General features: G+C 41.7%; 1 protein-coding gene across 3 annotated transcripts in view; it reads left to right on the forward strand.

The window, feature by feature from the left end:
* The window catches only part of SLC8A1 (solute carrier family 8 member A1), a 346,526-nt gene that overhangs the window by 284,067 nt on the left and 39,154 nt on the right, over nucleotides 1–23,305 (forward strand). For all 3 annotated transcript variants that reach the window (XM_081253598.1, XM_081253599.1, XM_081253597.1), the window contains one exon: nucleotides 19,960–20,235. In XM_081253598.1, the coding sequence (XP_081109724.1) occupies nucleotides 19,960–20,235 (276 nt within the window). The remainder of the gene's footprint in view (nucleotides 1–19,959; nucleotides 20,236–23,305) is intronic.

The following is a 23,305-nucleotide window of genomic DNA, read 5'->3' on the forward strand; positions in this document are numbered from 1 at the left end:
GAGCCTGCATGTCCGGAGCCTGTGCTCCGCAGCGGGAGAGGCCACAGCAGTGAGAGGCCCGCATACCGCAAAAAGAAAAAAATCATAGGTGGGACAGGGTGACGTTAAGACACTTCACCACAATCATCTGCATCATTTTTCACTCTCTTCAACAACATCTAACAAATAAGTGTTTGCACGGGCTCTGGAAGTAAAACTAGAATCACATTCTGTTTCTTCCTATACAAGCAAAGTGCAGAGTTTTATTTAGGAAGATCCTATAAAATGAAGAGTGTTGCAAACTCAAGGAGCCAGACACCTGAGGAAATTAAATTCAGAAAGAAGTATCCCTTTCCTGTGTCACCAAACCCTGTCCACTCTCTGTGTGATTGTAAAAAGGCGGAGGAAAGCCCCTTTCAACGATTCAGGAAAGCAACACCCTCATGGGATTTTCTGGTTTTCAATTCTTCTGTTTCATGTCCACTGGTTCTTTCTCTTTAAAGATCCTCTCAGGCTCATTTTCTACTCTTGCAGCTAATGAATAAAACTAGAATTTTCTAACTAGTGATTCCCAGACTGTAAACTATGGAAACAGCATCACTCGCGGTTGGGTCATGACTTCTCACACAACTCCCTCTTTCCAATCTGCCACAGAATAATTTGACAGATCTCCCAAGTACTGTGGGAACAGAGGGTGATAAAAAAAATGTTTGTGCCTGTTTATTATTAGTGCTGTTAATAATCACACGTTGGTTTCTTGCAATAGAGTATACAGTGGAAATTTATGAACAGTGAATGATGAGTAATTGCTTAGGGGACTAGATTTGAAATGTACACATAAGTTCTAATGGAGGTGGGGACTCCCTGTCTTAGTCCTTTTGGACTGCTATGACAAAATACCATAGACTGGGTGAATTGTAAACTACAGAAACTTATTTCTGGCAGTTCTAGAGGCTGGAAGTCCAAGACGAAGGCCCTGGTAGATTTGGTGCCTGGTGAGACCCTGCTTCCTGGTTCATAATCTTCTCACTCTGCCCCCACGTAGGAGAAGGGAGGAGGGAGCTCCCCAGGGTCTCTTTTATAAGGGCATTGATCCCATTGCTGAGGACTTGGCCCTCATGATCTAATCATCTTCCAAAGGCCCCACCTCTATATACCATCATATTGAGAATTAGGTTTCAACATATGAATTTGGAAGGGACACAAATATTCAGTCTATAGTACTCCCTTATTATGGCTTGTATTTTTTTCTATAAATCTAAGATTAATACCTGAGGCGTGAGCTATATTCCTTCTTCGTAGAGAGAATAAAAACTAAAGGGACAAAGGTAACTTGAATAAGAAACTGTTGACAAGGCCAGTGGTAGAAAACATTAAAAAAGAACCCAATTATTTTATGGGCCTTGACATACTAGAATTGAAACATTAAAAGCAGCATAAGCCTTAACAGACCATTTCTAATAGTTTCCAGGTTTCCTTTGACTGCAGATATATGAGTATTTGTATGATGGTCACAAGCTGGACCTCATTCAGTCATTTTTCTGTATGTCAGTCATTCATTGTTCTTGCTGGGAAGGATATGACAGTGAATGAAAAAGACAAATAAGCCTGCATGAAGCTTACCATCTAATTGCAGGAGACAGCAAATAAGTAAAATAAGCAAGAAGTCAAATAAGGTGTCTGTACGATGGTGAGCTAGTCATGGAGAACAACAAAGCCATGGAGGGAGACAGGAGGTGTGCATAGAGGCTGCATTGGATGGTAGCCAAAAAGACACCATCCACAGACATGTCGATGCTGAATTTGCTTTTCTAGCCATGGAGTGGTTTGTGTTGGTTCATTCACACATTTTTGCAACTTTCAGGGACCAAGGTAAACATTTTATGGCCAGTCTATGGCAATGGAAAAGGGTGGTTTTAAACAGCAGGAGTGATTATGCTGCAAACAAAGTTGTGTATTTGCTCCTCGTTAGAATAGGTATACAGAGAAACAACTCTAAAGATGCTATAAGACTTTCTTACCTTAAAGGGGAAGATTTTGGTTGGCCAGCACTTTCTTATGTTGAATCATATCCTCTCGAAATCTCATAAGGTCAGTATTATGATCATCCTGACCTTCTGGAGGAAGAATCTGAGCCTCAGCAAGGCAACTTGCCTTTGGAAGGTAGCCCAGAGCCCTGATCTACCAAATACTAGTCCAATGTGCTGTCCACTGCCCTTAAGAGAGAGAAATTTCCAAGTGAGGAAAATTGCTCCTCCCGTCTGGCTCATGGAGTGACACTGGCCTTGTCACCTCTCCTGGTGCCATGGTTTCAGCACTTACATGAGGGGAATAACTCCCACTCAGATCCTTTGAAGAACGGTTCATGAATGAAATGCCAAACCTCTCGAAGGTTCTTATTTATCATGCAATATATTCTGTTTTATGTTTCTAAGTGACTGCTTGGGAACAAGACAAGATGGCTCAGAAATTTGCAGGCTGCTGGGTAAAATTCATCTTCTTTACCATTTTGAGACAAAATATCAGAAAAGCAAACCCATAGCTTATAGCCATTAAATTACATGAAAGGCAGTTAGGAAGCTTAGTTGTTGTCATTATGATTAAATTTAAATCTCTAAAGAATGTTACTATGCTTGGGTTGTTAAATAGACAATACAATATGTAAAGCAGTATTTCTTGAAAACAGGCTTTCATTGGATTTTAAGATTTCATGGCTAAATAGTTGAGAATCAGAAAGAGTTGCCTTATTAAAAATGTTAAATTGCTTTTAAATGGCTCTACTGAGAGGCTTTTTCCTGTGCAATTTTCTGTGCAAAATTGAGACAATCTATCTTGCTAAACAAAAGTAATAATTTTATAAATAGGATTTTGCTTCTGTTTCCCACTGATTATATTTAAGCTAATTTCAAGGTAACCCCCTGGCTGTCTTTTGGTCCTCCTGTCTTCTCTGAATTTCATAGCTCAGTCCCTGGGCCTCCTATGACCATAATGTTTCTGTAAACCAAGTTCTTACAGTTCAATATTTGAAGAGTTAAAGGACTTAGGAGACTCAAAGGATTAGGAAGGGATTATATAGTCATGTCCTGGCAGTTCTCCTTCTATCTTTCCCTGGGTAGAATACCAGGAGCAGTAGCCTGCAGCAGTGAAATGCCTGTCAGAAATTTACAAGGCAAGTCTAGTACCATCAGGTGCTTTAAGATGTGCCAGCCGATGTATTTCCAAGGGAAGCCAGCACTCACTGTGTGTCTGGTTTGAATTTCCCCCAGTGCCGCCATCTTTCTAGTGTCTCGGCTAGGGCAGAATGGAGGGTTGGCTTTAAGAAACTGTGGACCAGCTGGGCTACGAGGGAGAAACAGATGTTTCGGGGAAGAGGGCAAAGGTTAGCTGGGGTAAAGAGAACCAGGATGCCAGTGCCAGTTCCACAGGCAGCACATTGTTGTTCTTCCCAGCAGCCTTGGGTGGTGGTGAGGTGAAGAACAGAGTGGTGACAAGCCTGGCTTTGGAGTAAGATGTGGATTTGTGTCCCAGACCTCCAAATACTCCCTGGGTGACTCTAGGCAGATTCCTTCCCCTCTAAATCTCAGTCCCCTCGTGTGTAAAGTGGAGAAAACTGTTCCTCACTCATGGAGTTGCTATAAGGATTGATCAAGGCAACACGTATTTTCACAAGGACTGTGCATTGGGATAGCGCAGTTGGTTATTTGAGAGGCAAACTTCTTGAATATTCTACGATAAAATATAACCAAACTTTGTGGAAAGGCAGTCAATTCAGTTTAATTACTAAAAAGGCTAGGTTACTAAAAACACTGGTTGACCTTTTTGTTTTGTAGTATTACACATGCCATTTGATAGATAAGGAAAGTGAGATTCAGAAAAACAATGTGACTTGCTCAAGATGCCAAAGCTGGTAAATGTCAGCGCTGGGGTACATATCAGCCTGGGATTCTCTTCTGTGTGAAAAGTGCACTCACTCGCTGTGCCTGAGTCCTGAGTACACACACACGTGCACACACACACACACAGAACACCTGTATACATACGTACGCAGATGCACACAGACATGTATGTGTGTGTTCAAACACACGAACTCACAGAGACACACATACATAAACATATGTGTGCATACATGCAGATACACAAAACACAGGCACAGAGACAGGCACCTTATATGGCCTGTATCTTTATTCATTTGCATAACTGAGCTGCAGATTGAAATATGAAGGGTTTTTTTTCCCCTTAATATTTGTTAAATCTCCTTAAGCCCAGCTCATGTTTCCTTCAGGGAAGGTGCCAGTCAATTCTCTAAAGAACAGAGGGAAGTGTTTGTTTCCCTAGGTACACCTGTAGTCTTCTCCTACCTAGTAATTGGTGACATTCTTTCGAGAACATTATCTCACTGCCCTCTCTTCTACCTGATCATTTTAAGTATCCTGCATTAAGGCTTTTTCTCAAATTCTTTTACTTTTGACATCGATTTTGCATATCTGATATAATATCTGTTGGACTTCTCATAATGAAGGAACACTCAAAAGTGGCCCAAAAAAAAGCCTTTTTGTAGTCTTGATTCTGTCTCTTGTCAACTGCATAACTTGACAAAGTATTTAATCTTTGCTAATATGAGTGTCACCATCAGTAAAATGAGAGGGGTGGACTAGGTGAGTTCTAAGAAACCAGCCAGTACAGAACTTTGGGAGCTCTGAGGATGTCTGCTGTAGTTGTACAGCAGCCCCGATGGCATCATGTTTCACGGACCACCTGATTCTGAACAATGGAAAAAAAAAATACACTCTGCCCACTTTCCTGGCTTGCTTATATTAAATATTCAGCACAATAGCAGCATGCAATTCACATCTATTCTTCTAGAAGGAAAGGGATGGGAAGATAGTCTTCCGTTGTAAAAAAAGAAACGAAGTGAGAGGATGATTCGAATATTTCTAGTTTTCTTCCTGCTTGGTAACTGGAGCCCAGAAATCCCTGTGGAATCCTTGACAGAAGAAGAGCAGGCATTCAACAGGAGGCCAGGATCTTAGACGTGACTGGCCTGTCCACCCTCACTACACTTCACAATAGATTAAAATCAGAGACACCAACACCAGCTAAATAAACAGGTGGGGTGGGTGTGGTCTCCTGAGTCTACCAGTCCAGTATGGAGACTAGGTCAGTTTGGGGGATGCTTCTGTCTTCGGTCTCCCATCCATGCATGTTATGTAGAGTAATAAGTGCTCTCAGATAAACTGAATTATTTAATAGCAAAAACTGTCACCTCAATGGTGCCTCTGAACAATAATTCACTTGACAATCCTGTCAACCCGAAGACTGATCCACTGCCTAAGTCCTAAACAATAAAAAATAAAAACAGTACCTCAAATGAGTTTCAAGGGGTTGCCGTGCCATCTGGTCTAAGCAGGAATCTTTCTAGGATCTATTATCGAACATCATTACTATGGAGACACTCTTATTACTTAATGTGTAAACCCCTGGGTCATATGAAAATCCCATTTAAGCAGCTGAAAAAAAAATAATCCTGCTAGGTCAGGTTTGACACAGCCTTCATGTGGCTTTGAGAAAATCAGAAAAACAGAGAGGGAAGAGTGTGTTAGGGTTTGGGAGTTTTCATTTTGTCCTGTTTCTTGTGTGACTATAAAGATTCTTAATTATCCTTTATGTAAAAATAGAGATTGACTGAGGTTCATGAAAAAGGGTGAGGTTTCCTGAGAAATGGGAGGTACAGTTACCTCTAAGGAAGTTGGTCAAAAACCTATGTATAAAATTTCGGCCCACTGTCTGCTTAAATAATGTTACCACTTATTGCTTGTCTACTCTGTCAATGAAAATAATCAATAAACAATCTATAATCAAAATAGAAAAGAGTTTTACCTGAGCCAAACTGAAGACTATAGCCTGCAAGACAGCTTCCCAGATTACTCTGAGAAACTGCTCCTGAGAAGCATATTTTTCAGCACAGTTTTAGATCTCGTCAGAACAAAGAACATTATACGAGTCAGGGATACATTTTTTCAAGGTTTCAAGAAAAAAAACAACAGACCAGCATGTACACAGCAAGTCAATATGGCCTTGGCACCTGGGAAGAGAGTCTTATCATCCAAGGAGGACCAGCATTGGAGTTCCAGGAAGGGAGGCATTTACGTTTTATTTTTAACATGGACCTTCTTTACTTCTGGTCAGTGTGCCCTTTTCTTTAATAATTAAATCAGATATACAATGTGTGTTTGATGGGCCACAAACAGGTTAGGGCATTGGAATGGATGACCTCTGTTTCTGAAACATGGAAATACTAAAGGGTCCTCTGAAGGACCTTTCATATTCAGCAGTAAATGTCAACTTACTCTCAATGGCACTGCTATTTGAAATTTAGAGCTCTGGCTTTAATCAAATGAAATATCTGCCTTAAGGAGTACATATTAGATAAACTGGGTAATTACACCAACTTGGCCAAAGCTCATTTAAGAGATCTAATGCTTAAGACATACTGTTTAACGGTCACGTTAAATTCAGTAGCTTCTCTTCCTTGCTTTGAATTAGATATCAGGAAAGTAAAGCTTCTTTAACTTTTTATCAGAGCCCCTATCAAAACTGCTCTCACTGGATTATAAATTAATCATAATTTTAATTTTTACCTTTAAAGTATAACATTGGAAACGTATTTTTATCTTTCCTTAGGGTTAGAGTTATTCTTCAAGATGTCACTATATTTAAAGAAAACATGATAAATTCCTACTTTAGTTTAAAGAAAAGGAGTTTTGTTTTTTTTCAGCAAATTAATTTTTTTTTCAGTGTTTTCTTATTTGCTTTGACCATCAGAAAGCTTAGTCAATTTTTTTTGTCCAAGTATTCAATATTCACTCAACTTACATGTCCTTTATTTCTGCTTTCTTCAGATATTTTTTGGTCCTATTTTATCTTAAAGTAGTTTAACTTTATTAATAGGTACAGATCTGCTCAAGTCCTCTTGGAAGTAGAAAGAGTCTAAATTAAAATACTTTTTTTAACAACAGCAAATCTGTCCTATTTCCCACTATTTCTCTAGTACCCAGGACAGTGTTTGACAGTGATAAGAATTTGCTGAATAAAGAGTGAATGAATTTAGGTGGGAATCCATGTTTTCCAATCTACATGTAACTGGGCTAAAAGCCTGTTTTCCCTATATCATACTGCCATGTCTGATCTAGAAAAAATCTATATAAACACATACGTACCCTCATCCACGCATATGCCATGTTTCAAAGAGTTTCAGACACATTTAATTCATATATAATGTACACAGAACATACAGCTATACAAATGCATGTCATTGTACCCATATAATACATTTATTTTTGCGTATGCAAATTAGATATGCAAATCTATATTTAAAATTGCATTTTCTGTCAGTTTCCTTAGTGGAATTTTAGTGGTTTTTGGCTGGTTATTATGATCCAAAATGAGAAAGAGGAAAAGCAGAGGGCATGAGTAACAAAGAGGATGACAGTAGGTTCCATAAAGAAACTATTTATGGCAGATATTCTAGGGCCATATTGGTAGGTAGATAAAGCAAATCTAGGATATCTATCAACTTTAAAATGTCAGTGGTAGCAGAATAAAATGTTGACTCAGGTAGCTTCAACTCTTAGTCTCAGAAAGAGGCAGGCCAGCCACACAGCGGTGAGAGAACAAGAAGGCGGGAGAAGCAAGCACTTATTTTCTGGCCCCTGGATATGCTTTAGCTAATATTTCTGAAAAGAACACTGGCTTGTTGGGCTGTTTTTCTCTGAAATTGCTTATTACAAAATCTTGAGGAAAACACTGTACCAAAGGCTTGGGGATGATTCAGCGTTCTTATTTGTAAGCCTAGACTCACGTCTCTAATGTGGCTTAGAGGAGAGGCAGCAGCTCAGCCCTGCAAACAATGCTCCGTCACTGGGTCCAGTAGCTCTTTTGTTGGCTTCGGCTGCTGCGATGTGAATACAGTTTTAGTTGTTGCTTCCAAATCAATGCACGAGGTATTGAGGGGGGTTTCATCCCAAGGCGGGAGCCTTTGTACACTGTTTCCAGTGCGGGAAACGTTTCAGCATAATACAGCGAGGTGGAAGGAGGAGAAAACATAACCAATCCCCCCCCACCAAAACACACACGCGCACACACACACACACACACACAGGTGGAGGAGCCTTGTGAAAGTGACTTGCAGCATTAATTCTTGCTGTTAACAGCCTGCTGTCTTGATGAAAAAACCTTGTCATTCTGACTCCTGCAGTGAAAAGCCGCTTGCCGGAACCAACAGGCTTTGACAAAACCCAACAGCCCGTGCCTCTCTCCTGCCTTGCCTGTGCCTGTTCACATCTGGCTGGGTGTTGTCTCTTCTGTCCTGAGAAAGCGTCTTAGGCCAGAATCCTGGTGCAGACCTGAAAAGGAGCTTACTGATCAGCTAGTCCAACCTTGCTTTTTTTTTTAATAAATAAGAAGCTGAGACCAGAGAGGGAAAGAATTTCCTCCAAGGTCACACAGAGCCTGTTTCAGAATCCAGGGCACTTGCTACACCACACAGCACCGCTCTCATTATTCTTTCCAAGCTGGCATTTATGGAACCAGCACCTTTGCCCTTATTCCATGCCTGTCCCCTGATGTCACCTAAGGACCTCTGGGTTTCTTGATGACGTGATGCTTCAGGATTAAGTGAAGCAAAGACCACAGTTTTCTTGGGCCAACAGTTTAGCAGCATTCAGAGAAGTGAATGGCCCTGCTCTTGATGAATAGTTGTTTTGTGTTCACACCAGCCTCACACGGCAACCCTGTGCAGTAGGTATTCAGGAACCTGTTTACGAGATGGGGAAACAGAAGTTGGGATTCACACTTGGACCCCTAGGTTCTGGTTCCAAGGTTGGTACTGTTTCCATCTTGTCACACTTGTGCATCCCCGAATCTAATGCCCGTAGGCCACAGGCTTATTACTTTTATTCCTCGTACTTTGCTCTTGCCTCAGGGCTTGTGCATACGTTTTTTCCCCTGCATGGAAGGCTTTCCCTCCATGTCTGGATGTTCTCAGCATTAAGGTCTCAGCTCACGGGTCACCACCTCAGAGGAGTTTCTGTACAACCCAGTCACTCTTTATTATACTATCTGATTTCAGTGTCTTCAGAGCCCAGATCAACATCTGAAATGATGTTTGTTCGTTTTACTTGATTACTATCAATCTCTCCTTACCAGAATGGACATTTTATGGGGTCTTATTTGTCTGCAGTTTCAATGCCTAGAACTGTACCTGACACGTAAATGATGAATAAATATTCACTGCAGATACGAATGGTACAAATAAGGTTACTCTTTTAACCACTGCATTCCCTTTGAAGAAGAGGTTTACTGGTTATTATACTAGGGATATTGTTTCAGGTTAGAGGTTCAGCCTAGGCTTATGGTACAAAACAGTGACCTGAAATACTTTTAGAGATCAGACCTATAGACGTAACAGCATTTTCTCCATGCCTTAACCAAATAAGGAAAATAGGCCACAGACATTGATAATGAGAGGGGAAGGGATATTTTAAGGATGCTTTATATTAAAGAAAAGCATCAAACAGTTCCATTACAGGATTTTTTTTTTATGAGAGATGAAAAATCCACTGACGAACAGACAAATCTGATTGTCAACACCCACCCTAGGCAGCCTACCCTTTAAAGGAAGTGTTCACGTGCAGTCAGGGAACAGGATGCTCCATCTGAATTCCACTAAGGAGCTAATTCTCTTGTCCAAAACCGATTTCACTACATATAACATTCTCACTTCTCTTAAAAAAAGTCTCGGGCTTCCCTGGTGGCGCAGTGGTTGAGAGTCCGCCTGCTGATGCAGGGGACACGGGTTCGTGCCCCGGTCCGGGAAGATCCCACATGCCGTGGAGCGGCTGGGCCCGTGAGCCATGGCCGCTGAGCCTGCGCGTCCGGAGCCTGTGCTCCACAACGGGAGAGGCCACAACAGTGAGAGGCCCGCGTACCGCAAAAAAAAAAAAAAAAAAAAAAAAAAAAAAAAAAAGGCTCATTTGTCTTTTCAACAGCACCAAGAGAAAGTTAGTTGAGGCTAGCCTTTGTTTGCAGGAGATGAATCTGTGAGGTGCCCAAGCACATGGAAATCGCCAAAGCCTCTTTGCTGTCCGTGCAGAGCCCTGTTTACTGGCATCTCAATGAAAATCACAACAGAGAGAAGGGACCAGGGACGAGCAGATGAGGTGCACCCTGAATGACTGCAGTCACTTTGTATTGTGCAAACCGAGGCCATGATGAGATTTCTAGATACCCCACTTTCATCACCAGTTTGCTGGCAGATCAACTCACAAACCCCATGATCAGAAGAAAGTCCCTTCAAGTGGTCCTGAGACCAGGAAAGCCGTCACAAAGCAGGGGAGTTGTCTTTGCCCAAGAGCTATCTAGAGTCCATTCCATTCTCTATGCAGGGAGATTGATGTTTGCCACCGTATGAAGAAAATCCCACTTCCCCCCGGGGCTGATATAAACCACTAGCAGAGGATTTTCCTAAAGAGTAAAAGAAAACCAAACTCTTGAGGAAGAAGAAAGGAAGTAGGGCCATCCATTCATTCCCTGAAAGAGCATTCAATATTTTATACACTGTAGCATATGCAGGGGTTTATTTTAAGGAGGTAGGTTATTTCCCAGTGACACTTTTCATAAAGTAATGTCAGATGAGCTTAGATTTTTATCAGATTGGATTGTTGCTGGACAAACCACAGAGATTTTTTTCTCTGGGAAAAATGGGTCAAGTAATCGCAATAAAGTGATGGGAAGAGTTTAAATCTCATAAGCAAGTCACTTAAGCTGTGAGCCTTCGTTTCTTCATCTTTAAAATGGAGAAAATAATACCTGCTTTACCAGGTTGCTGGGAGATTAAGTGGAATGTGTGTATTGACCCATATGCATGAAGGTAGGCACTTAGTAAGTGAATCTGAATTTATAGTTTAATCGCAGCAGCATCTTAAGAGAATCTAGATCGTCTTTGTGCTCCTCTGCATGTGGGGCAATCTTTGCTACACATCTACCCTTTATATCAGTTTCAACATTTTCCTAGGACATAATGTTGATTTTTGTTGTTGTTGACAATTACAGGGTTATTGCTGCCCAAACAGTTCCTCGAAGGCTCAGCTTCCCACACTCCAGGAGGCTAATTCAGACACAGCTGCTGGTATTTACAAAGAGTTATCAGAGCCCTCGGTCCAGTCTTGGAATCTAGTGTGCCCACACACTACCCACTTTAACTAAACCATCTAAACTAGCAGGAGGCATCTACACTTGCTGAGTATCACTTCTACCTTTTGGAGGTTTCTTTCTTAGGTGCTCCAGTCTGCAGGCAAGATGCTTCTCTATTGCAAGAGCCTGAAATTCTGTCAATCCTACAATCAATAAAGGGTAAGAGGACCCTCTGAGTTTCAAGACTCAGGCTAACTTGGAGTGATTTTGCAAAACTAAAGCTTGGGGCAAAAACCACATGTGACTAATTCTGTCAGCCCACAGTCATTTAGGAGCCCTCAGCTCACATAGAGGAATTCTTTAAAAAGAAAGAGGCTAAGCAGTCGAGTTTCAGCTTTAAACTGATTCATTTGGCTAATAATCAAACTTGCATGGAGCTAGAATTCCTTAGTGGGTCCGTTTTTCGTTTTGACCGTGGCTACATTTGCTGAGAAATATTCCTGTCACCTTAGATATTTCTTGTGCTGTGTTAACCATCCTAACAAGGTCCATAAGGACCTAAACTATTAAGCATTCTGTTCTTTGTGGAAAATTTCACCCAGGGGTTCATTTGTTTCCAACAGGGTTGAAAGTTATGCGCAGAGAGTGAGCTGCCTTCAAGTGTCCCTTTCAGGATTGTCACATATCACCTGTCCCTAGCCGCCCAAGTATGGACTGAAACTAACACTGGTTCTGTGGGGCAGAATGGCCCATAGCTATCTCGGGCTTGGAAGTAGATGGTGGGGATGATTAACAGTGTCCTCTCCATCTAAGAACAGGCCAGAAGTTCAAGTCACAAAGCTACAGCAGTCTTGAACTCATATTTCTTACAACATGATGTTGATATCCAATGCATCTCTCCAAGGAAATAGAATGAGAACTAGAGATCAGTCAAGTCTCTAGAATAAAGGACATACTCCTAGCTGTGGGTGTCTACGCACAGTGGATTTTAGGCGTGGGGTCTCCACACTAATTCTGATCCCCACGACTTAGTAAAGATGGGCCTCTTGATATATGACCAGGCTTGCTCTCAGGCCTTTGGCTGCAGGGCACGAGGGCAGTGAGACTAGAGACCATCAGAAGGGCCCACAGCCCACCACCCCCAAGGACAACTAGCCACACCAAGAGACTTTGTCATAATCCAAATACATTTTAAAGAAGGCTTCAAGAATGACACTTCTTAGAAAGAGCTGGCATGCTCTCAAGGTTCGAGTTTTCTCATGACAAAGTTTTACATAGGCTGAAAAGACAGTAAGTCATCACTTCTTTTAATCACTTCCTATTAAGGATAGATGAAAGATTGTATAAGTATGTCCCCCAAAATCAATTACGCTACTGTGGAAAATGGAAGACATGACCTAGAAATGTCTTTGGAAGAGTGAATTGTTGGTGTTGGTTTACTCGTATGACAATGTGTGATGTCAGCCCAACGTGTTCATTAACAAAAGTGCCCAGAATGAGGATGGTGAAAGACCTTCCCCGATGCAAGCAAATGAGCACCTCTTGGAGTTGCATTCAGCTCCACGCACTGCATTCTAAAAAAGAAGGCTGTGTACATGTCAGTCCCAAACTCCCAATCTATCCCTTCCCCCTACCCTTCCATGTGTACGCTGCTCTATTTAAAATAGGTAACCAACAAGGACCTACTGTATAACACAGGGAACACTGCTCAGTATTCTGTAATAAGCTCAATGGGAAAAGAATTTGAAAAAGAATAGATACATGTATGTGTATAACGGAATCACTTTGCTGTACACCTGGAACTAACACAACATTGTTAATCAACTATACTCCAATAGAAAATAAAAATTTTATAAAGAAGAAGAAGAAGACTGCTCAGAGGAGCATGGCCAGACTGAACTTGGAGCGAGGACTGAGGGTGAAATGAGAGGAGCCAGCTTCAAGTACCTGAAGGAATGTCATGTGGAACACGATTCAACTTACTCCACATGGCTTAAGGAATGGGACCCGGACAAATGAATGGACCTAGCAGCCCAAGCTGACAGCCAGAGCTGTTAAAATGTGCATTGTGAGACTATGAACTCCCTAATAGCTGAGACTCTTAAGTGTGGCATGGGTGACTATGTGGCAAAGAGATTTTAAAGCAAGTCACATTAAACAGGGGGCTGACATTGGCAGGCTCCGAAACCCTTCCAGTGCTTTAAGTTCAGGTATTTTTCTAATCCCCACACGTTTCATTTGATAGAAGCAAATGTCTCTATTCTTTCCCTGTGCTTTGGCAACTCATAGATCTAGAAATGTGAGTGAATTGTGTTTTGAGATCTCTGTTGATAAGGAATTATCTTGCAATATACTTGGAAGAAACGTTGCTGACATCTTCTGCTTTGCACCAGAGAATAAGTATTTGGCCAAAAAGTTCGCTTGGGTTTTTCTGTAAGGTGAACAAAAATTCATCAGTTGAATCAATTCTCAGTTTGTTCTCTTAAAATTAGAAGGGGTAAATTAGCTGATTGCTAAAGTTTCTTTCATTTAAAATATTTAGTAATTTTGTAAGAACCTTTGAATAAGAGAAATGGAAATATACAACAGAAGAGTAGAACTTGATTTATAATTATTGTGTACCAGGTTGCAAAGAAAAAAGAGTGATAGCTATGGAAGAGAAAGTCCATTCAGTAACAAATTAGCTTGTTAATCTGTTTGAAGAGAACAAATCTTTGTGCTCAGAAACTAAAGAGAAACAAAATCAAATCAACCACACGGGAAAAAAGGAATAAAATTTCAGAAAGAAATTATGCCCAAAACAATGTCTACAGAATGAAGAAGACCACTGTAGTGGTCTACCGTCATGGTTATTGATTTGTATACTACATGGGGCTTCTGAGTAACACTTCTTGGGCTTAGAAGATCACATGGAAGGCAGTGTCGTTTCCCACAAATATCATCCTAAATCCATCGTGTCATACTCCCGGAAAGCATTCCGATCATTCTCATTATTCTCATAGTTGGAGGATAGTCTTGCAAAATAAAAATGGACTAATTATAAATAAATGAATATCTAGAAGGAATTGAATGTCAGTTTCTCAGATTAACAAGATTCTGTAAACTGCTTTCCATTACCGAGTTGTGATAATTTAGGCCAGTTTCCCAAAGTCTAGAGTGAAGAGCTATATGCAAAGCAGGATGTTTGATTCAAATGGTTGGCCTTTGATGACTGGAAATGAAAATCATGTGCCACACTCTAGAGATTCAAAATCAGCCATAACCATGATGCTCTCCCTTACTGTATTGTCTTGTCTCCTGGGTTTAGTTGGTCCCCAGGAATTCGAGAAAGAGCATATGGCTGACTGCCAAAAACATATCATATCTAGAAAATAAATTAGAATACAAACATTACTGATGATGCAACATCATTTTTACAGTCCTACAAAAAGGCAACATTGCATTTCTATTGCATGGGGCATCAGAAGAATTCTCAGGTTCAAACTTTGAATCGGTGTGTGACGATCGATGCTGTAGTCCTCAACTTGCTTCAACAAGACATCATGGGAAGTAAAATGTTCCCCGGGCTGTTAGATCAAATCCCAACTCAGCCACTTACTGACTGTGTCATTATTTTAGAAAGTCACTTAACATCTCTGAACTTCATCTGTATGATGGGATTAATGATGCGGTTATTGTAGGGATTAAATAAGATCAGGTAGGTGAAAAAAGTTAGCTCAGTGTCTGACATTTAGTAGACACCCCATCATGTTCTCTCCCTCTGTTCCTTTCTTCCTTTTTTCTTCTTAAAACCAAGCAGCTCGGGGAAGCTGTAGTGATAACGGCTCATTCAAACAGAATATAGATTCTGTGCAATCAAGATACTCAGATCATATTGATTTACTGCCTTTCTTCTGACAAATAACAATGATGGTATATGGCACATCTGTCTGTAAAGGGGTTTGCAGTTTTACAAAGGACTTGGACATTTCCTCTCCTGGTCCTCACAATAGCTCTGTGATGTGGGATTTAGCAAACTCTTCTGATGAGGAATTGAGGCCCAGGAAGGTCAAGTGTCTTGCCCCCAAGCAAGCTACCAGAACCAGAAATTGACTTAAGTCTTCAGACCCAAATGTCCATTACACCCCAGCAGCCTCTATTTCTAGTTCTTAAAGTTCTCCCTGAGGCCAAACCCTGAGCATCTCTACAAATTAACACCTGGTTTACTTTAGCTGCTGTGTACTCTGCAGGTGCCAAGCCCAGGGATTGCCTTTCTTCATCAATTAATTGTGCTGACAATGCCCTTGTTCTCATGCTCCAGAGCAGGGCCAGGGCAAGTACTATTATATCAGTAGGTGAAGGGATGCCCTGTCCACTCTCTGTGATTTTAATGATTAGACTACTTTTGTAGTTATATGTAGGAACTCCAGTATGAATCAAGGAAACCATTTAAAAAGCCATGGGAGGGATTAATCAAATACAGCTTGTGTGTTATCTTCCCATTAGTGAAATCTATAAAGCTGAAAAGAAGGATTCTGGGATAAGAGGATCCTTTGTTTGGGATCCTATAAAAGGAAACCCACCAACCTGCCTGTTTCTTTGCTAATACAGAAGAGAGACTGGAAAGAATTACACAGCGTCCAGTAACCCTGAGCTGGCAAACATACCAGCAAATTACTATCATCTCTACCATCACATAAAAGATGCTCCAGGTGTGTGTGTGTGTGTGTGTGTTTTTAATGCTCCACTGCTTTTTGCAAGGAACACACTTTTAAGTATAGTCCAGGTGGTGATGAATGAACATAATATTTCTTTGTCCTTCTCCAAGACAAGGTAATTGTGCATCATACATGGCAGTCAGGGGTCATTTTTAATATTTAAATAACATCTGAGTGGGAGATTAAAATTTATAAAGAGCAGTGAGATCCCAGGAAAAAGATGGGAAGCCACGTCTACTTTCAAATGCAATAAAACAGATGGGCCTCCCAGTCCAGACTTAAGCATTAAGATGTTTAATATTCCTTATGATGTTGGAAGCCTACAGAAGGAAATTCTCCCTCTCTCTCTCTCTCTCGCATGCACACACACACACACACACACACATTTTGCATTGTACACTTACAAGTCATAACGTTAATTCCAAAGGGCAATATTAGATTTTGTTTTTAAAAACCTAGAATGTCACCTTAGGACCCAGCATCTTGACTAAGTAATTAAGTAATGATGGGGAAACACAGTAACAATCCTAAGTGGAGGAAAATAATGATAACTACCATGATAATCATTACCTTGAAATATCCTCACACACTTTGCAGAAATGATCTAATTACTCCCTTGCACATCCTTCGTGGGAAAGGTGTTATTATTTCCATCTTGAAGACAAATACAACATCTACTCTCAATTTATAAGTGGCATTTCTTCTCAGAAGCTTCATTATTTGTTTTCTTGTTCGTCTCCACAGTATGAGACTTAGACACCCCAAATTAAGAAATTTTGTAGAGTCAGAGGCAGAATAATCTGTGTTTCTATGAATGATTGATTAAAATCTAGTGTTTTCCACACTGTTTTAATCATACCCCCTATGAAATTATAAACTATTTACAAATATAGATATTTTGAAGGATCATATACAAAATAAATATAACTAGAAAGTCTAGTGCTTTTTCTGAGCTTTCCTGGGGTACATGCAGTCCCCCCTTTGGATTGGGAAGCAGGGAGAAAAGGAGGTAGAGAAATAATTACTATGGTCCTCTTCTTCCTACCCCCCTCAAATAAGGACTGACAATTGCAGCTCTCACAGTGAGTTCCACCTGGAGCTCAAGTGGAGGGTAAAAGGGAAATGGGAAGAAAGGTGAAAGCAGTGAGACTGAGAGTCAAATCCATTTCACCTGCCTTCACTAATCAAGGCCATTTTGAGACTTGCAGGTCCTCCAAGAAGCTTAAACAATAAGATGTTGGCCCAAGTTGTTTTAGGCACTTGGAGTCAGCTGTGGCTAGTTGGGACTGAGCTGGTTAAGACTGGGTGGGACCGCTGACCCTCCAACTGGGCATGCGTGGGTGCTTAGTTACGCCTGCGCAGAACCAAGATTACCGCACCTTTTTCCAATCGCCTTTCCCCATGCTCCCCACGCCGCAGACCACCCAGCTTCTTTATTCGTCATCCCACAAATACCCTGAACCCTCTGCTTTCATAGAGGGAGCTTTGAGATTTGTTCTCCTGTCTCCTCGCTTGGCTGCCTTGGGGAAAAGCCCTCTCAGCGTTTTGGCTTGCTGTGCTTGGGGCAAAAACGAACCTGGTTCAGTAACAGAAGGAGAAAAGAAGAAATGGAAGGAAACAAGAAAGGAGTAAGTAATAGAAACACTGAGTGGCTGTTCCTGTATGTCAGTGCTATGACATAGGATGCTTCCAAAGGGGCTGTACTAATTTGCTAGGGTTGCCGTAGCAAAATACCCCAGACTGGGTAGCTTAAACAATAGAAATGCGTTTTCTCAGCTCTGGAGGATAAAAGTCCAAGATCATGGTTTTGGCAGGTTCGGCTTCTCCCAAGGCCTCTTTCCTTGACTTGGGGGAAGGAGGGGCCCCCTTCTTGCTGTGTCCTCACGTGGTCTTTCCTCCATGTGCATGTATCCCTGCTATCTCTCTGTGTCCCAATTCCCCCTTATAAGGACACCAGTCAGATTGGATGAGGGGCCACCCTAACAGCCCCGTTTTCATTTAAGTATCTTTTTGAAGGCCCTATCTCCAGTCACATTCTTTGACTGGGGGTCAGGCTTCAACATGTGAATTTGGAGGAGCTACAATTCAGTCCATAACATGTGCTTTTATTTAAAAGCATCTTCTACTTTCAGGCACGGATGATATTAGAAATATGTAATAACCATACAGCGTGAGCACTGTAGGAAATGGTTGATGATAAACTGAGGCACACTAAAAGTTTTTAAGGGTTTATTTGAGCAAACATGGATTCACATCAGGCAGAACCAAACCAAAAGCGGTTAGGGGCACTCTGCCATTAGGAGCTGGGAACAGCCTCGTATAGAGCAGACTCGGAAGTGAAGCAAGGAAACTGAGCGGCTCTAGCTTAAGCAGTTGCCTTACTTGGGAGAGCCTAGGTGGGCTGTTTGTGAATGACGGTTCCTCGGTTTCATTTTCTCAGATACAAATGTATTTATAGGAATTGACTCTGGCTGAGGTTTCGGCTTGCTTACACTCGTTACTAAGGTGTTAGAGCCACTCCAGTCTAATGGCCTCCTTGGTCAATTACTTTAACGTGGTCAACCAGGCTCTTTCACTCTAGTGTGTCACTCACTTTTCCATCGGCTGACCTGAGTCAAGTCCTCTACCTAGTTCGTTTCCAAAGGGGATTCCATCCGTCTGCTGAGGGCTTCTTCCCAAGAGCTTATTGGAGACCTTCCAGAGCCTCAAAGACGAGGCTACTTTCTCTGCAGATCCCCAAAGTTTATGAGCATAATAATTCTGACTGTGCACTCACTGAAGAGCGAACCATTGCCTCTTCTTTTGTCCTGTAAGATGACAAGTTACAAATCCAGACACTCGTGTTTTGTGAGAGGCACATTGTAAATGAAGTTTCCGTTTTAGAATACTATTAATTTCCTGGCTCCTTTAAGTAGTAAGCTTTGTGAATTTACTTGGCAACATTGTTGTATGTGTGTGTTATGTAATTAAGTAGTTACATATGTGTATTATGTAATTAAGTAGTTACATAAAGTCAGTGGAAATTCATACATGTATGCACATGCTGGAGATTAGACCAAATACTAAGGACACAAAAATGAGCAAACTCCTGCCCTTGACAGGCTCATAGTCAAATGGAGAAGGAAAGTGAACAGGCACAATCTAGAGACTGGTTCTCAAATTGAGCATGCATGAGAATCACCTGGAAGCCTTGTGCAAACACCTCCCACCTCACCCCCACTCCCCTAGTTTCTGATGCAGCGGGACCAGAAATTTGCATTTCTACAAAATTCCCTTGTGCTCCTGCCACTGTTCAGGGACCACAGTGATCCAGTGTTACCCGTGTTGGGGGGGGGGCGCTATGGAAGCCCCAAGAAGTTCCCAGAAGGCTGGAGGGCAAGGGGTGGGAGGGTGGTGGTCAGGGGAAGTTTCACAGGGTTAGTGATTTTTTTTTTTTTTTAAGGATAAGGAGGGAGGGATTAGGATATGCCAAGCACATTTAGTTCTAAAGGACAAAAGTAGGAGAAAGTATATTACATACGGTTTTTTAGAAAATGCAAATAATTCCATTTGGCTGGGATGAAGTTTGAGTTTGAAGTAGTTGCAGGAGATGAAGCTGGAGGGGTATGCAGGGCCCAGAGGGCCCTGTTAGAACATGGTCCTATACAGGATCATATGGCCATGAATCCCCAGAGCTAGACTCCAAGCTGGAAGGAAAGAATCCTGGTAGAAGAACTGTCAGCCATCTTTCTTTAAAAGAGGCTTCTTTCCAAGCTTGGCACACGACTTTCCTGCCTTTGGGGAGAAATCCTTTGCATTTCTATGAAATGACAATACTCAAGGGAGGTGACGTGGGAGTAGGAAGTATGTGTTGATTTCATATAACCGGAACTGGTCGGGGCTTAAGGTTTTGCTATTGATCTGTGAACCACAGCGAGGGGGCATGTCAGTACCTTAATAATGATTTGGTTGATTGTGATTGACTCTTGGAAAACCCAAAGCTTCACCCACCTCTCAAGGGAGGGCCAACAGGCCTAGGAAGGAGAAAGTGGGAGAGAGGAAAACCCTGCTAGCACAGATTTTGATGAAACATTCTTCATTCCTTTCTCTCTAGGGGAAGATGATGACGACGATGAATGTGGGGAGGAGAAGCTGCCCTCCTGCTTCGATTATGTGATGCACTTTCTGACTGTGTTCTGGAAGGTTCTCTTCGCCTTCGTCCCCCCTACAGAATACTGGAATGGCTGGGCGTGTTTCATCGTCTCCATCCTCATGATTGGCCTACTGACGGCTTTCATCGGAGACCTGGCTTCCCACTTTGGCTGCACCATCGGTCTGAAGGATTCCGTGACCGCGGTAGTGTTCGTCGCGCTTGGAACCTCGGTGCCAGGTAATGAATACATCCCTGTGTGATTCCCCCAAGAGTGGAAGCCCATTTGCCTTCTTGACCCTTTTGTTCCTACAATTTCAAGTGTCGTGCTAACAAACCAGGCCTATGAAAGACAAAAACCCAGAGCTGTGCATAATGTCACTGCCAGAACATTGTCATGGCATTTCTCAAGGTTAGAAAGCTGGTCAGTATCACCATGACAGGATAGCATTCCCAGAGGGCCTGCCTGCATGGAGAGAACAGATTGATTTGGTGGATAGATTGATAGGTCAGCTTCCCATTACAATTAGAACTTTCAAAAACACAACTACAGAATTATCTTCAAGAACAAAATTTCTGTCTTCTATGTATTCAGTCAAGTTTGGATGAAGTGCTGTACTTGTTGGGTTACTAAGGTAAATATTTAAGACCTGATGATTCTCTTGACCCAAATATTAATGGGAATAAATAAAAAATAGACATGGATCAGAATAGGAAAAAGTTATCCTGAGCAAAATGAGCAGGCCAGGTGGACATCCCTTTGTGCATTCCCGCTAAGCTGAATTTTTCTTCCAGCCTGCAACTGTAGCTCGTTATGTGTACTCGCTCTTCTGAGTAAGGTCTCGTCCTCCTGAACATAACATTGAGAGCAGTAATTTTCAAACTTTGATGGGCATCAAAATTACCTGGGAGTTTGTTTTTAAAACTGCAAATGCCTGAGACCCACAACCAACCTATGGAATCAGAAGGTCTAAAGAAGGGCCCAGAAATGTGTGTTGAGCTCCCAGGTGATTCTGATACACATCAGAGCTTATTGTAACTGAAGTTCTGGACCTACTTCCCGTCACTAGTTGACATCTTGACAGATGTGTAGTCTCAACTTAGAGCACCAAGACTTGCATCTCTACCAACAGAAGGTCAATGACAAGGGTTGCAGTGGGCTTGGGAAAAGGCAGGAACTGAGGGGTAATACAGCCCTGCGGATGGTGCCCTTTCTCTCCCACTTTCTGACTTTGCCACAGCCTTAATGAAAATGCTGTGACTTCTACTAACACTTGCCATAGTTGGCAACCTGGCTTTTGAGTCTGAAAGCAAGCACAGTTTAAACCATGTGTCTCTTGACTGAAATCACTGGCTGTTCTTCTCAGATATTCATTATCTCAGTGACTATGGATAGATTACTTCTCTGAGCCTCGGTTTCTTCATTTATGAAATAGGGACAACCATACTAACTTGCAGAATCAGGGTAAGGATTGGAGAAAATGCCTATAAATTATATAGCTAGGAAAGCATCTGGGACATGGAATTCAATAAAAGAGCAGCTTTTGTGATTATGGTGTTGAATGGCTGAGGAGGATCTGACGAGTATGCATTTGGACGCCTCACCCTTGAGAAACGAAGGATGGATGAAGGGTCCAGATTTATCCTGGTGAGACGTGGTGCATGGTGTATTACAACTGATCGACTGTGTAGGAGTGCTGATCATGCTGGGCCCAGCGCAGTTTTGGGGTCCAGCTGAGTTAATGGAGGAGCTGAGGGATTTCGAGAGTGTTCTTGATCCCCGCCTTAGTGAGCAGGGCTGTGCAAAGGAAGGTTGACTGCTGACCCTCAGAGGAGAGCAGATTCCCCCTCAACCCCAGCTGTGTTCCAACAGGTCTATATTTGGTCTTTATTTTTAACTTTTTCCAAAAATGACCAGAAATGTAGCAAGCAAGAGGAAAAACTTAAAATATTCATATTAAGTTGCTTTGTTTAGAAAACATGTATACAAGCACAGGAACTAAGCATCATCGTTAGCCATGGCTCTAGCAGAGGTTACTCTAGGAAAATGTCTGGGGGAGTCTTCTTTCCTTAAGGCTTAAATCACTATCAAGCGGTGCCCAAGTTAGTACACACTCTTGGCCATGGGTTTAACCCTTGAGGAGAATATGTGCAAATTATGGTAATGAAGGCAAACTTAGGTCTCACGACAGTTATCCAAAATTAGCCTGCCTTTCTGAAAAGTCAGCAGTTGATCCTACCGTATGCATCTCTTGCTTTAAAGGGGATTTTAAAAATGTTTTCCCTACATGAAATCCTTGGGCCTGAAAATGTCTTGGGGTGTTTTTCTTTTTTTCTCAACTCATCATACCAATATCTCAAAACTGGCTCCTTTTTCTATATACCAATCTGCCAAAATGGCTCTGTATCTTGTGTATTAATGAACTCTTTTTTTGTGTGTGCCTAAAGTTTTTATTTTTTTTTACATCTTTATTGGAGTATAATTGCTTCACAATGGTGTGTTAGTTTCTGCTTTATAACAAAGTGAATCAGTTATACATATACATATGTTCCCATATCTCTTCCCTCTTGCGTCTCCCTCCCTCCCACCCTCCCTATCCCACCCCTCTACGTGGTCACAAAGCACCGAGCTGATCTCCCTGTGCTATGTGGCTGCTTCCCACTAGCTATCTACTTTACATTTGGTAGTGTGCATATGTCCATGCCACTCTCTCACTTTGCCTCTTCAATAAGTGGTGCTGGGAAAACTGGACAGGTACATGTAAAAGTATGAGATTAGATCACTCCCTAACACCATACACAAAAATAAGCTCAAAATGGATTAAAGACCTAAATGTAAGGCCAGACACTATCAAGCTCTTAGAGGAGAACATAGGCAGAACACTCTATGACATAAATCACAGCAAGATCCTTTTGGACCCACCTCCTAGAGAAATGGAAATAAAACCAAAAATAAACAAATGGGACCTAATGAAACTTCAAAGCTTTTGCACAGCCAAGGAAACCATAAACAAGAGCATTGCTTTATTATATCTCCTGACTTATCAGGGGGGGAAAAAAGATACTCTTGTTCTCAAGTGACAAAGCCCAGTAGCTATAGGCAGAAGACAAAAAAGAACTAATTCTCTTCACTTACGCCTACCATTCATCTGTATTGGTCCTGGGGCCCAGCTGTTGGTCTAGGCTGAAGTCTTGACAGTTCTCCTAAGGCAGAAGGGTTCCTGGCTAGTGTTTGGTAAACTGCTGCCTCCTCGAGGGGAGACTTAGATTCTTAGGTTGTGATGGCCTTATGGGCATTGAAAACCTTCCC

The sequence above is a fragment of the Mesoplodon bidens genome, assembly GCF_964165515.1.
Source record: "Mesoplodon bidens genome assembly, chromosome: 14".
Lineage (NCBI taxonomy): Eukaryota > Metazoa > Chordata > Mammalia > Artiodactyla > Ziphiidae > Mesoplodon > Mesoplodon bidens.